Genomic DNA, 14178 nt, shown 5'->3' with positions numbered 1-14178 from the left:
TCAATGAATCCAGTGAGAAGGGGGCGATCACGATGGCAAGACTGTCTTCCAGCTAAGAACATCAGCGTCTTTAAGTGCGCTCCTGCTCCTCTGCATTTTCTGTATGTGCTGTCAGTCTCTTCACCGTAACAACGCTCCTGCTTTAACTGTAAGCGCTTATGACAGTGGTGGCTTATCTTTACGGCGGGTCTGTGAGCTCCCCAACCTCCACAAGAGCCTCTCGGCACAAAACCCGTGACCACCAGCTCCCTTCCTCGGCTGCCGGGGGAGGGCAGTCGGACTGCCACCATGGCAGGGGACAGGCTGACACAGAAGATTCTTTTCTAAGGCGGAGTTCTGAATGCGACGGGACGCTCGGAGGGGCAGGGTGGAGGGGCGCGGAGGAGCGCGGAGTGCCGCCCTGCTCCCGCCCCTGCCGTGTCCGTCCCGTCCTGTCCCGTCCCCTGCGGGCCCGACCCCGCGCACGAGTCCGACCCCGCCCGGCCGCCAGCTCGCCATTCCCTCGCGGTGCCCGCTGCAGCGCACGGAGCTCGAAAGATGGAGGGCTACGGGCGATTCTTGGCGCTGCTGGCCTCTGCGCTGCTGGTCGGCTTCGTGTCGGTCGTCCTCTCCTTCGTCTGGGTCTTCCAGTACCGCGGGGGGCTGAGCTGGGACGGCAGCTCGAGGGAATTCAACTGGCACCCCGTCCTCATCGTCACGGGCTTCGTCTTCATCCAGGGCATCGGTGCGTCGGGGGCCCGGGTGGGCACGGAGCTGCGGGGGAGCCGGGTCTGCCTGGGGCCGGGGCGGCGGGGCCGGGGCGGCGGGAGGGCGCGGGAGGCTCCAGGCGGAGCCGCCGCGGTGGCCCGGGGCCGGTAGCGGGTGACAGAGGGAGCGCAGCAGTTGGTCCGCGGTTTAGGGAAGCCAGCACTCCCAGAGAAGGGACAAAGAGACCCTTGTAATAAGCCAAAATTGCTGCATATGGGGTTTGGGTTGTTTTGGGGTTTTTCTTTCTGTAAGTACTTGTTTATCCTGGCCTGGGGATTGCCGTGCACTTTGAGTAATGCTTGCGAGGTGTGTTTTTCCTAGGTAGCTGGAATTTATGCAAGTTGCAAATCGAAATGCTGCCCTAGGAAAGTTTCTCTTTTGGCTCTCTTCCATGTCCCAAGAAGAGAAAGGCAAGTTCAGTACCACAGAAGCTTGATCCAGGAGCAGGGAAAATGGAGCCAGAGAAAACGTAGCACCACAAGCACTACGAAAATGCAGCTCTTCAGGCTAGACTTAGGATGAATTGTTTCGTAAAGTGTATCTCTTAAATTAATCATTTATTCTGTTGCTTAAATAACATACAATTATTAAGGTACAGGGTTGTCGTCCCCCCCCCCCCCCCTTTTTTTAAGAGTGTATGAATTTTGAATTTCATGGAGTTCAGTTGTGGATTAACATTTTCCCATTACACTTCCAACCAGCTAAAAGGCTGGACGATGCCGAAGGCTGTCTAGTTCTGGCTATGAAGAGAATGTTGTGATTTGAACATACACTGTAAATTTGTGATTTTCAGTGGGAGTGGGGCTGTTCTCAGCCTGCTTGTGGCTTCAAGCTGCCAAATACTATTGAGCAATAAACCATATTTTGAAGTTGTTTTACATAACATTGCTCAATCCGAAGTGTAATTCCAGGCTATAAATGAGCAATGAAAACCACCTGTTGACTTCACTAAGATCTATAATACTTCATGTGCCCAACCTATTTTTTTTATATAAGCATAGAACTTTCGAAGAAAATAGGGAGAGGCTTTCTGCAGCTTGTTCCCATGTATTTTCTATTTTTTTTTTCCTCTGAAACTCAGTTTTTTTCCTGTGTCACGGAGAAACAGGGTTGCCCCAAGCCCTGTATAGACAAGGATATATGTAAAGTAAATGGAAGTTTATCATAGCTAAGAAACCACACGCATACAAGGAATTCACTAATAATACAGAATCATTTAGGGAGGAAGTCCTATTACATAATAGGGAAAGCAAAGTTGGAGACTGAAGGGATATTGTAGTAAATCAGATGAAATATCAACATTGAAGATATCACTGTGAATCTGATTCAAATTTGGCTGATGGAAGTCTGCCACTGAATTCAAAGCAATTTGCATGAGAGTGGAAAATCAGATACCTCTTTGGACACATACAAGAAAAAGAAGTCTTTAAGTAGTTGAAAGTAAAAAGGTGTAGCTAAAAAAATCTTGGTTAAATTTGAATAGAGCATTTTAAACATTAATTAAACCAATTGTTTCTTGAGTTTATTCGTCTATAATCTAAATGATGGAAATGTTGAATTATTGGTCAATAACTCTAGAACTTTGCCCTGTACCTTTGTAAAAGGACAGATGTCCCGTGCCATATAAAGATATTGCAAGATAACTCTGCCCTTTGTGATGTATTTTAAAATCATAGTTCAAATCAAGGATAAGATCTGAGCCAAAAAAGGTGTGCCTAGGGTGCCTAGGCTGCCAGATTTCTTAACAGTACTAGAGATGTTCTGCCTTGAGAAAGCTCATCACAAGGCTGCTTTACCATGTCACTGCCAAACATTCTAATTTTGTATGTGCCTATGCCCTAGGCTGTTTAAATTTTGACATGAAATTACATATCACTTCTGAGTAAGTTTTTAAGAGCTTGTACTCACTGAAAGGTGACTCTTCCTTCTCTCCCCTTTGTTCCCCAGATTGTCTTGTTTCCTCCTGCAGATCCGAAAAGCATCAGTTATGAGAAAGGCAGGGAGAAGCACACAGAAGTGGTGATGGGGAAATCAAACCATGTCTTTTCACAGTGATAAACTAATCTGCTGAAATTTCAGTGTGTAACTTCACACAAAACCCTCACAGAAAGATGATTAAACCAAACTGTAATATCATGCATATGGCCTGGGCTGTGGCATGTAACATGGTAATGAATGGTATAGTTAACAACTGGCCAAACCATTAGTCAGTTATACCTTGGTTTTCTATTGTCATGTTTATGGGAAACAACTTAGAAAATTCAAGGCCCAGAGTTTGGGCCTATGTGGACAAGTGACCAGGGAGTTTGATAGTGCTTTTGGAAGTTAAGTCAGCTAGATGACAACAAGAAAATATTATATAAAAAGTTTAGCCCAAACTTGACCCTCTGAGACCCAAGACTAAAAACTGAGACCAGGACCTATGCTCATTAAATTTTCTTCATAGAGAGTCCAGTACTCTGCTGTGCTGTGAATACATTATTGACAATACTGTGGGACATATGGTAAGGAGGATTTACTGGGAAAATCCACATGGGATGTTGCAGCTTGTTTTGAGGTCTTTTGACACATTTGCTTTACAAAATTACAAGTCATCATTAGTACTAAGTTGATTAATAATAGTCTAATGCAGGATATTATTGCCAGGTGGCTGAACATGAGCCACTGTGGGCCCAGATGGCCAAGAAGGCCAAGAGAATCCTGGCCTGTATCAGAAATTGTGTGGCCAGCAGCACCAGGGCAGTGATGGTTCCCCCTGTACCCAGTACTGGTGAAGCCACACCTCAAATCTTCTGTCCAGTTCTGGGCCCCTCAATACAAGACAGACATTGAGGTGCAGGAGTGTGTCCAGAGAAGGGCAATTAAGCTGGTGAAGGGTGTGGAGCACAAGTCTGAAGAGAAGCAGCTGAGGGAGCTGGGGTTGTTTAGCCTGGAAAAGAGGAGGCTCAGCGGGGACCTTTTCGTTCTCTAGAACTGCCTGAAAGGAGGATATAGCAAGTGGGGATCAATTTCATCTCCCAAGCAACAAGTGATAGAACAAGAGAAAATGGCCTCCAGTTGCACCAGGGGAGGTTAAGATTGAGTATTTGCAAAAATTTCTTCACTGAAATGGTGGTCAGGTATTGAAACAGCTGCCCAGAAAAACGATGGAATCACTGTCCCTGGAAGTGTTTAAAAAACATAAATGTGGTGCTCAGGACACAGTTCAGCGTAGACATGGCAGTGATAGGCTAATGGCCAAAGCCAATTATCTGAGAGGTATTTTCTAACCTTAGCGATTCTATGATTCTATGATTCTAACATTATCATGTAATGCACTTTGGGAAACTGTTGCAGGTGATATGCTTGATACGGAATCATATTTATGTAATAGATTGCTTTAAGACAGTCAAATCATCTTTAAAACAAGGTTTCTATCTTCCCGATTTTGTAGGATTTACTGCTGTTGCTTTTTAAAGTAGAAAGCCAACAACAACCTAAGTGCTGTACTTATTATAAATATTCTAAGGCATGCTTTCATTCCAGTATTATATTTTCACACAGTATGTAAAAGCATACATTAATTTAAAATCTGATCATAATATGGAAATTTGACTGTTCTCTTTGTGAATTATTTAGTGTAGTACTGTATTTATTGAAATGCATCCAAGTTTTAGAAAAGTGAATTTTAAAAAATTTTCACCTAAAATGCAAGGGTTATGGGGAAGTAATGAATAAGTCGGGCATGTGAGAATCACTTAAGTAAATTTCTAATCTTTGCATTTATCAGGTAATACTTTTCTATTTCTTAATGTTTGGAACAGATTTTTTAAACCTACATATCTTATTACTCCTTCGCTTTATTATAGCTATATATATATAAAATTTTCGCTGTAATTTCATAAGCAGAAGCCTTAAATTACGATATGATGAAACACTTGATGGAGCTCAGACTTTGCCCAGGCAAGACATTATAGATGGGGTCATGTTGTAATTCTCTAGGGGAATGGTTTCTCCCTTCTGACCCCCTGGAGTTCCTTACCACATAGAGTGACCCTTCCTTCCTTCTCTGACCCCATTGGCTGTGGTCCAACTATCTTTTTCCTGAGCGGGGGTCTACATAATGCCTCGCCCTTCCTTGTTCTCTCTCTTTCTCTCCTGGAATTCTGAAGAATAAACCCCTGGGACAAAGGTCCTGGGGAAAGGGCCTCTTCTGATATCTTTATCTCGTCCTTGGTATAATTCCCTCTAAAGCCTCCTAATAACTGAGCTAGGTAAAGCCCCTGGAGGCGGGCAGGGGGTATCTATACAGGGTCATTAGTCTTTATTGGTCAAATTATCAGTTGTCCTCATAAATATTTGTCCCCTGTTAGCTGAATATACTTATGTGCCATCACACATCCAGAATTACTATCTAGATTGTAATCAGATGTACCTGGAGCTTCAGTGATGTAATCTGGCCTGTTTGTGTCCCCTGTGGAAAGCATCTGGATCCTATGACAGGGGACAGCTGTGGCAGGATAGGCACAGTGGGGATCTTGGAGAAAACTCAGCAAGAAGCAGCTCTAGGTTAAGTTATTCTTATGGACCACCTGGAGTTAGATCAATGGGTATTATTGTTTTGTTCAGACTGGACAAAACACTGTCTGCTAGAGTCATTAATTCAAGTATAGGCAAAACTTCCCTACATTCATCTAGTAGTGGTGGAAGACTTTTATTTGTTAAATGCTTTTGTTTCTAAATTCAGACTATGATTCCCTTATGCTGAAGAGCATTTTCCCATTCTAAGTCATCTTACTGATATCAATGTAATAGTCATACTCTATCTATATAGGATCTATGCAATTAGAGAATAGCATTATCCAAAGTTGGCGAAGAGAATAAATATTATAAAATAATCCTTCACACTTTCTCAACAAGTGGTCTTCTCAACATAAGAATCAGACTATATTACTCCAATCTGACTAGCAGCAGAAAATCAAAATCCTGCACCAAATCCCCGTTAGATAAATTTAATGATTGAGGAAAAGATGACACCAAATTATTTACTGGGGTTGTTTTTGAAACACATTTAAATTTGTGGTATTTTTGATAGAGAAAAAATCCCTTGAAAGCTATATTGTAGCCTCAGTTGTATTTTCAGAGAATGCTATGCTAAGTCTTTGAGAAAAAGCCTTTTAATAGACTTTTTAGAAGACTTAAGGTTGGATTTTGCTGTAATTTACAATGAATGTAACTATGTGAATTATGCATAATTATTAACATCTGAAAGAAATTATCCTATGAAGCCTAAAACCTTGTTTCTCTTCTTTTGTCAGCTATTATTGTGTACAGATTGCCCTGGACCTGGAAGTGCAGCAAACTTCTGATGAAGTTCATACATGCTGGATTAAATACCATAGCTATGATTCTTGCAATTGTTGCTATAGTATCCGCATTTGATTTCCACAATGCCAACAACAATCCGAACATGTACAGTCTGCACAGCTGGATCGGGCTGGCTGCTGTTATATTTTACTGCCTCCAGGTCAGAATCTAACTGTATTTATAAACAGGTTGTAAATCTGAAGAATGTTTTGAGTAATTCAGGCACAATAGGCTCTTGCTGGCACATTCTAACTACTGGGATAGCCATTTTACAATCTGTTTTGGCAAATTATCATGTAAATGTACAAATATTGGATCACTGACTTTGAAGAAAAATGCATTTTTAAGCATATTTTATTTATTTGCTGGCATAATGGCCATTACAATAGTTACACAGTAGTGCGTTTCTAAGCCCTATTAACTCCTCAACTTACTGCAAGTTACTTGGTTTGTTGGCAGCATATTTAAATAGTCAGAGCATTTATAAAGGAAGTTTCAAATTAATTAACAGCTTTTCCTTTTTTTTCTCTCTTTTTTTTTCTTTTGTTTTTCAGTTATTATAACTTTAAATAGTCACTTGGCCTCAAAACCTCTGTTAATCAGCAGAACAAGTGCATCAGGGAGCAGTAGATGTAAAGGATCTGACATCTGACTGAGCTACTACTGGCTAACCAGTTTTCCTGAATCAGCAGAAAGAACTTTGATAGATGTTCCTGGGCATGGTTTTAGCTGCTCCTCTTGGCAGAGAATTAGCATTATTGTAATGTAAAATGAGCTAATTTAGTGCATTTCGAATTTGGCAAAGAAGAGCAACCATGCCCTGAAATTTACAGAACACATACAGATGCTTCTGCATATACATTCTGAACTCCCTATATTGTGTTATTACACTATGGAACTTAATTTTGTTCCTTCAAATTTTTTTTTTTCCCAAAACACTAAAAAGAAAAAAGACTTAATTATCTATGATCAAGCACAGAAAAGCCTCAGCCAAGAGATTTGGTTTCTAGACTTTATCCTTTACTGCTCAGGCCAAGAGGTACAGGGAACAGTGTTGAAACAGTATCTTTAACATTTAGGAGAAAAGAAAGCATAATGCAGCATTGTTGAGTATATTCTCTATAGATGAACAAATTAAAAAGAATGAATATGAATGAATAATAAAGAACAATGTTAAAATTAGGTTTGTCCTAATACTGCAGCTATTTCAAGGAAGTCTGTGCTGCCACTACACTGAGTATCAGTATTTTTTCTAATGGTTAAATGAAGAATTGGGACTAAAATCTTAGTTCCACTTTTCATTTTGCTACCATAAACATGATCAATGGCACTTAATGCCTTGCCTGTCACATCAGAAGATCCTTGGTGTTCCTTCCTCCAGTCTGGGATGTAAGTCTCCAGTCAGAGACTTATGTTTGCTAAGTGACTGAGCACTACAAAAAAATTGTCATAAAGTGGTATCTTCGTTAACAGAGAAGACACTTGGCACTTACCACAAGGGGCATGTCAGTCGTACGCTCACATAATACTCTGCCTACCATATTGTAACTATATTGTAATTAAGCCAAATGTAGGTTAATACAGTATAGCACACCGACATAAATTTAAGAAAAGGGCAAAAAGGTAAAATGAAACTGTCTTTTGGAAAATGATGTCTCCAGAAGTACTAAAAAATTACATGAAGCTCTAAATGAGTTCTCACAATGCTGTGACGACAGGAAAAAGATGGCATTAGTGAAACTAATATGAAATACTACGGATTTTTAAAAAAAATATAAAAGAATAATCAGAAAAATAAAAAGCAACAAACTGAAATAAATTCTGGAAAAGTAATCTGAAAGCTGGAAAAGCTTTCTTTCAGTGCAAGAATTAAAAACTCCAGCTGTTTAGCAGATCTAAGATTAAGAGATGATTTGACTACGGTGTACTAAAAAGCTTCCCGGGGAGAAAATATCAGACTCTCTAATCTGGAATGATAAAACAAGGACTAAGACTGAGTTAAAGCAGGAGGAAATACAAATTCATGCACTGTGTCTAATTTAGCAGCAGGGGTGAGTAATGATAGAACAGACTAAAGAAGGGCTGCAACCTCAACACGACTGGGCAAGCCTGTGGATGCAACCATGATGGGTTATTTTCCATCAAAAATTAGTGTTAATAGGGGGACTAATGTCCCCTGAATAACTTGATGCCACCCATACATGTCTTCACTCTGTAAATGCCATGTGATCGATATATTGAGAGATCATTTCCCTTCCAAAGATAGGCATTTTAATTTAACTGAAATTCTAACAAGATAAAATTATTAAATCCACTCAAGTCAGATTAGACTGCCTTCTGACGTTCCTTTATGTGCAAATCTGCATCAAGAGCAGAGAACAGGACTTGATGAGACTATAAAAGTATGGCTCCTCACACCTCCGCTATATTAGTGAATTAGTGACACCGAAAATCTGTGTTTCCAGTACTTAGTTTGGCTGGAGTTTTAGCACCATCAGTAAGTTATAAAATATTTAATGTCTGCTTCCCAAATGCTAATCCAGAATTTTGCTTTGGTTTTGACAGGAAACACATCCAAATATAGAAATGACAATTCGTTTCAAATTTTTACCCGAAGACATTTCAGAATGGAATTTTTATGATTATTTTTATTGTGCTTGAGAAGTACAGCTTGTTTTCCATCTCTCCTTAACTATGAGTCTGTTTTGGTTTCAGCTTTTCTGCGGTTTCGCTGTCTATCTGCTCCCGTTTGCTCCAGTCCGTCTCCGCGCAGCTCTCATGCCGATTCATGTTTATTCGGGTCTCACCATCTTTGCAACTGTGATTGCAACAGCTCTCATGGGAATCACAGAAAAGCTTATATTTTCGTTGTAAGTATTTGTGTCCACTTGTTTATTAAGGTTATGCACTGCAAATATACTTCCATTTGCCCAGAATAATAAGCATCCAGTATTGGGACACTGTTTTGTTTTGTTTGTATTAAAAAGACCTACCTAGCAGGAGACTGCTGTTTTTAGACCGGGATTGTCTTTACAACAGTCTTTTTTGACCTCTTCTTTTTTTTTCCCCTTTCAAAGGCAAAATCCTTCATACAGTGAATCCCCACCAGAAGCAATTTTGGTCAACTGCCTTGGTCTTTTGCTTGTCATATTTGGTTCACTTATTCTGTGGATGGCAAGCAGGCCCCACTGGAAGCGGCCCCCAGAAGAGAACGCTAAAATTCTGAGGCCCATTGGAGCAATCCCTGAAGGCACAGAAGCAGAATCCACAATGACAAACACTAGTAATGCAGATAAATCTGATCCGAGGAGGAATACTGAAGCAGCCAGAAAAGAAAACATCAAATTTGATGAAGCAGGACAAAGAACAACTATGTAAAGAAAATACACAGCATAAAAGCACCATTATGCCTCCAAACTCCCCCTGCTGAGGGGCCTTCTAATTTAGTTATATGCATATGTAATTAGGTTGGGGGTTCAATTTTAGTATAGCTTGCTGAAAGCTACTCAAGTTTTCTGCATATGGATTTAAATTCCTGTAACTCCCAAACATATTTTATTGGTCCATGACTAGTCCATGCCTTGTTTAAAAAAGCAAGAGCATGAATGACATCATATAATGGGAAAATCACATAACAGGAAACTGTTTTCCCTAGCACTTCTTAATTTGATGCTTATATCTCCTATAGACATGAAAAATTTAACAAGATTCAGACTAAATTTTGCTCTTGAGTGATTTTGCAGGTTATGAATCAGCCATGAAGTAGACCAGACAGAATAATTTTTCAATTTTCTGATAATGTTCACTTTTTTAAAGCTCTAATTTCTCCAGGTGATTAACCCCCTCACCAGCTGCTTCATAAAAATGTTTCTTCTAAAATTTTTAACTAAAAAAAGAGCTTGATATCTTCATAAAATGTTATTTTTCCTGAAGAAACTTCTGGAGATTTTTGGTATTGTTTTTTTTGTTTGTTTGTTTGTTTGGTTTGGGGTTTTTTATTTTAATCAGAATGTATCTGTCGGCCTTTTAACAAATCCTAACAAACATACTGTATGCAGACAATATTTGGCTTTGAATTATGTGCAATTATTACTGAAATGTAAGGAAATTTTAAGACAACCAAATGCAGAATTTGTCTTATTTGAAAAGCTATAGAAACACACTTAGAAAAATGTATCACTTAAAGTAAGTCTTCCTTTTAACCCAGAAGGCAGCATTTTAGTTTCCTTATTTGATTGCACAGTTCTGTTGATTTATGGCTCTAGACTAGAAATTAGGAGGTTAGAAACCAGAAAAATCTGCTATCAAACTCACAGAAAAAAAAAATAGCTTCACGTGGGAAACGATTTCTCCAAGACACAGGTGAGCTTTGCTTTTTTAATAAAATGCTACCTGTTAACTGAAAGCAAATGTGGGTATCTCCACACTGACATCAAAAGCATTATTATCATAGGCATGAAGACATGCTTTAGTCTATAAGCAATCTATACAAACTCTATGACTTTTTAATTTCAAATTACAGTTTCAAATAACACAGTTTTCTCTACATAATGAAGAGTCCCTACTGGCATTTTACTTTTATAGCTCTTTGTAGTAATTGAAGTATTAATGTATTATGCTCATTCATTAATTTCACAGATACAAACAATATTATACTATAGAAGAGTAATTATAGTAGATTATTTGGACTGCATATGTCTAAAATGATGAGACATTCTATTATCTCTTGTAAAAGCTGCAGAGCCCACTAGAAATACAAATTTACCACTGTTCATGTTGAAATATAGTTAGTTTCAGACAGCATATAATTTCCTATTTTTTAAATACTACATAGATTTTTTATCTACTTCAGCTTTTTAAAACGTTTTAATATATTTCTCTTCAACAAATGCACCATTTTTGTAATTCACTGTGCGTTAGTACAAACTATGTTGGACATGAGTTATTTGAGTCTTCTCTGACAAGAAGCACCTCAGCTCCTGTTATGCGATTTGTAATAATATCTTATTATTTGGTGAATGCAGTACAGAAAGCTAGCATAATAAAATATTTTTAAAACTTTCCTGCTGTACCATTTGGTACTCCAGGACTACATCCCAGAGTTCTATGTGTTCACTTAAAGGTTTGTGGATGACTGGGATCAACCTCACATTGGTATATTTTTACACTGTAGAAAATGCCTGCTTTTAATGTACAATTCAGGTATGACAGAAGGAACAGTAACCTAAACTACTAAACTATTTTGTTAGCACTCCTCCAGTACCACTACGTGCAATGAATCACACAGTGAAGCATGACAGGGGAAGTGAATAAATGAGCTCACTTGCAGTAATTTACTATGCAGCTTTCTCTACTGCACTCACAGAGGCAACAGTATTTCAAATTGTTATGTATTGGCCTGTTACTGTGTCTCATCCACCTGCGAAAATAAGCTCACTCAATCATTGCATAGGACTAGGTCACATAATAAAAGCACACGTTTGTATGGAAGATAGTTGCCTAGGGATTGTTCTGGAAGAAACTGTACAGTCTACTGGGAAAAAACACAAAATCTATGACTTCTTTTGTTACAGCACTGAGTTGAATGTATTGAAATGAACAACTTTTAGGTAGCTGGTTCTATATGCTGTTAAAATTAAGCTATAATAACCAGTATGCCTCCTGGTTTCCATTGTATTCCATGTACTGTTCAAGGGGAATGCTACTTGAAAAAAGAATGGTGGCATTTCTTTACTTCTCTGTTCTCATGAAGAGCAATGTACGAGTAACACCAAAGTTATGGGTTCAAATCCCATATGGGCCATTTGCTTAAGGGTTCGACTCAATGATCCTTCTGGGTCCCTTCCAATTCCAACCAGTCTGTGATTATGTGATATAAAACTAACTGGAAATCAAGGCTTAGCAACCTTTTGAGGGGAGCCTCCCAGAACATAATTTTGGTTTTCAACTGAGTTAAACAAGATAGTAGAAACTCAGCAGAAGCTGGAAGATTCCATCTGGGGAATTTATAACCAGTGATATCTCATGTACATGAACTGTGGGATGCTGGCTGCTGATCTTTGGAAGGTCCCCATGAGATGCAGAAGCTGTGAGCTCCTAAACCTTGATCAACCTTAGTGTGTGCAATTTAAAACTGACAAAACATACTATAGACTTTTGGCTTAATTCTAAAGTGATTAAAAAGGCCTCTAAGTATCCTTGCGAAAAAAAACCAAAACCAAAAAAACCCCAAAAAAACCCCACCAAAAAACCCGAGCTTAGTTCAATGCTGAAAAAATACACAGGTGTTTGGTGAGTAGTAGTCCTAAACCTGCTCCCTCAAAGTGGCCTTTCATTAACTTTCCTTTCATGGAAATTTTCTTACCTGTATTTATGAGTAATATAAATGCAGTAGCAACATAGGAAATGAACAAAAGTGTATTTTCAAACATAGAAATGGAAGGCAGAACTTCAGCTTTTTAATCGGGATTTTTCTGCATGTTTGGAAATCATCTACGTGGTTGTTTTTAAGGAAGATGATTGTAGAGCTTACATTCCAGGTTTGGATTCCTATAAAAAGCCAGGAAGTTACAAAACCTAACACTGAAAGTGCTATCTTTTTCAGATGCCTGGGAAAAAAATACTATATTTACCTTCTGTCATGCAGCACTATGAAGAGTGTTTTTTCCAACACTGATGAAACTGACAAATGATGGTGCAAATTGGATTCTAAAATTGAATGTAATTACATGTGTACCTCTTACTACATGTAACCAAGAATATTTTATATGATAATGTAAATACGGATTACTTGTTTACATGGATATTTTATTGAGTGACTAAGTGATATTGCCAAATATTTTTTTATTTCAGAAGTTTCTTTTGCTTTTATTTCAGAAAATTTCTTCCTCTGTTTTTAACTGTTCACAGGAACTTAAAAAATTATTTTATTATCCAATGTACTTATTTGTAGATGAGAGCAAATATTTAATTACAGTGTCTGTTTTCCTTATTCTTTTTTAGTATATTAATAAAGACAATTTTTTGAGCTTGTGATACTACCGAGTACAGATTTCATTATGCTACTAAAATATAACTTTCTAAATTTGGATAAAGGTCAAATTATTCCTAGATTTTGTAAAGAGGAGGACAGTTGTACAACAGAAAGTGAAAGAATTCATTGTATAAGCAATTCATATTTCACCTCCTGATCCTAACAGAAATTCCTCATTGCAGTTGTTAGAGGGAGAAAAAAACAAACCAAAACTATCCTGTCATGAGAATGTGATTGCAAATATGGGAAGATCATGAATTCTGATATATAATGGTAACGTAATGCACCGTAAGATTGGAATACCCTCAGATAAGTAAGAGCCAGACTAAGCACAAACCCCGTGGAATCTTCTGACTCAATTCAACATCTGCATATCAAGTTACTCACAAATAGGTTAACAGTCATAAAATGCTATGAAAGTAAAATCATCTATATGAACCTATCCGTAACAACTAAGAATTAAGGTATTCTTGGGTTTAGGAAGTTTAACTGGAAATTCTCCTGAAAGTGTAGAGCATAAATTCATTATTTGTGAATATCACCTGGCTGTTGGCTAAAATTTTCCAACAATTTCATCATCATGGAAAAATAGAAAATACTACTACAAATATCAGTGTAGCAGAAAATCTGTTGCATTCAAACCTGACAATTCCCTGCAGCTGGTAACTTCGCTTAACTGTTGCCTGTAGGCTGGACGTGTTGGGGGAAATTCTGGTAAAATAGTCTATGTTTTTAAAATACGTTAATAAAAAATTCAGTAAAACCTCAATTGTATTGAGAATTGAAAGAGGGGACTCAAATTTTGGCAGGAGGACTACACTTTTGTGGAAAAATGGTTTCTGGGAGTAGTTGATGGAACCCTTGTAACTTACAACACAAATATTTGCGTTGTGTTATGGTATGAACAACACTCATGATCTCTGTAAGACTAGTGGGCACTAGTGAGAGGTAAACTATTAGTCAGGTAGAAATTCAAGTCCCGGTCAGCAAAATGAATGACAACCATTCCAGGCAATTCAGCTAAGGGAAGAGAAGAGGTGATGTTGAGAAAA

General features: G+C 38.5%; 1 protein-coding gene across 1 annotated transcript; it reads left to right on the top strand.

Moving 5' to 3' along the window:
- Positions 1-282: 282 nt before the first annotated feature.
- CYBRD1 (cytochrome b reductase 1) lies at positions 283-13102 on the top strand. The gene is given in 5 exon segments (XM_066189950.1): positions 283-445; positions 448-724; positions 6045-6253; positions 8809-8963; positions 9171-13102. Coding segments are annotated over 5 exon segments (1047 nt in total). The 5' UTR covers positions 283-340; the 3' UTR covers positions 9472-13102.
- The last annotated feature ends 1076 nt before the right edge of the window (positions 13103-14178 follow it).

Source organism: Chamaea fasciata, unplaced genomic scaffold (genome assembly GCF_029207755.1).
Source record: "Chamaea fasciata isolate MVZ Bird 193981 ecotype frontalis unplaced genomic scaffold, bChaFas1.0.hap1 SCAF_8, whole genome shotgun sequence".
In the NCBI taxonomy this organism is placed as follows: Eukaryota; Metazoa; Chordata; class Aves; order Passeriformes; family Sylviidae; genus Chamaea; species Chamaea fasciata.
Note: the sequence above shows the minus strand (reverse complement) of the source record. Positions and strands in the feature narration are given on the sequence as shown.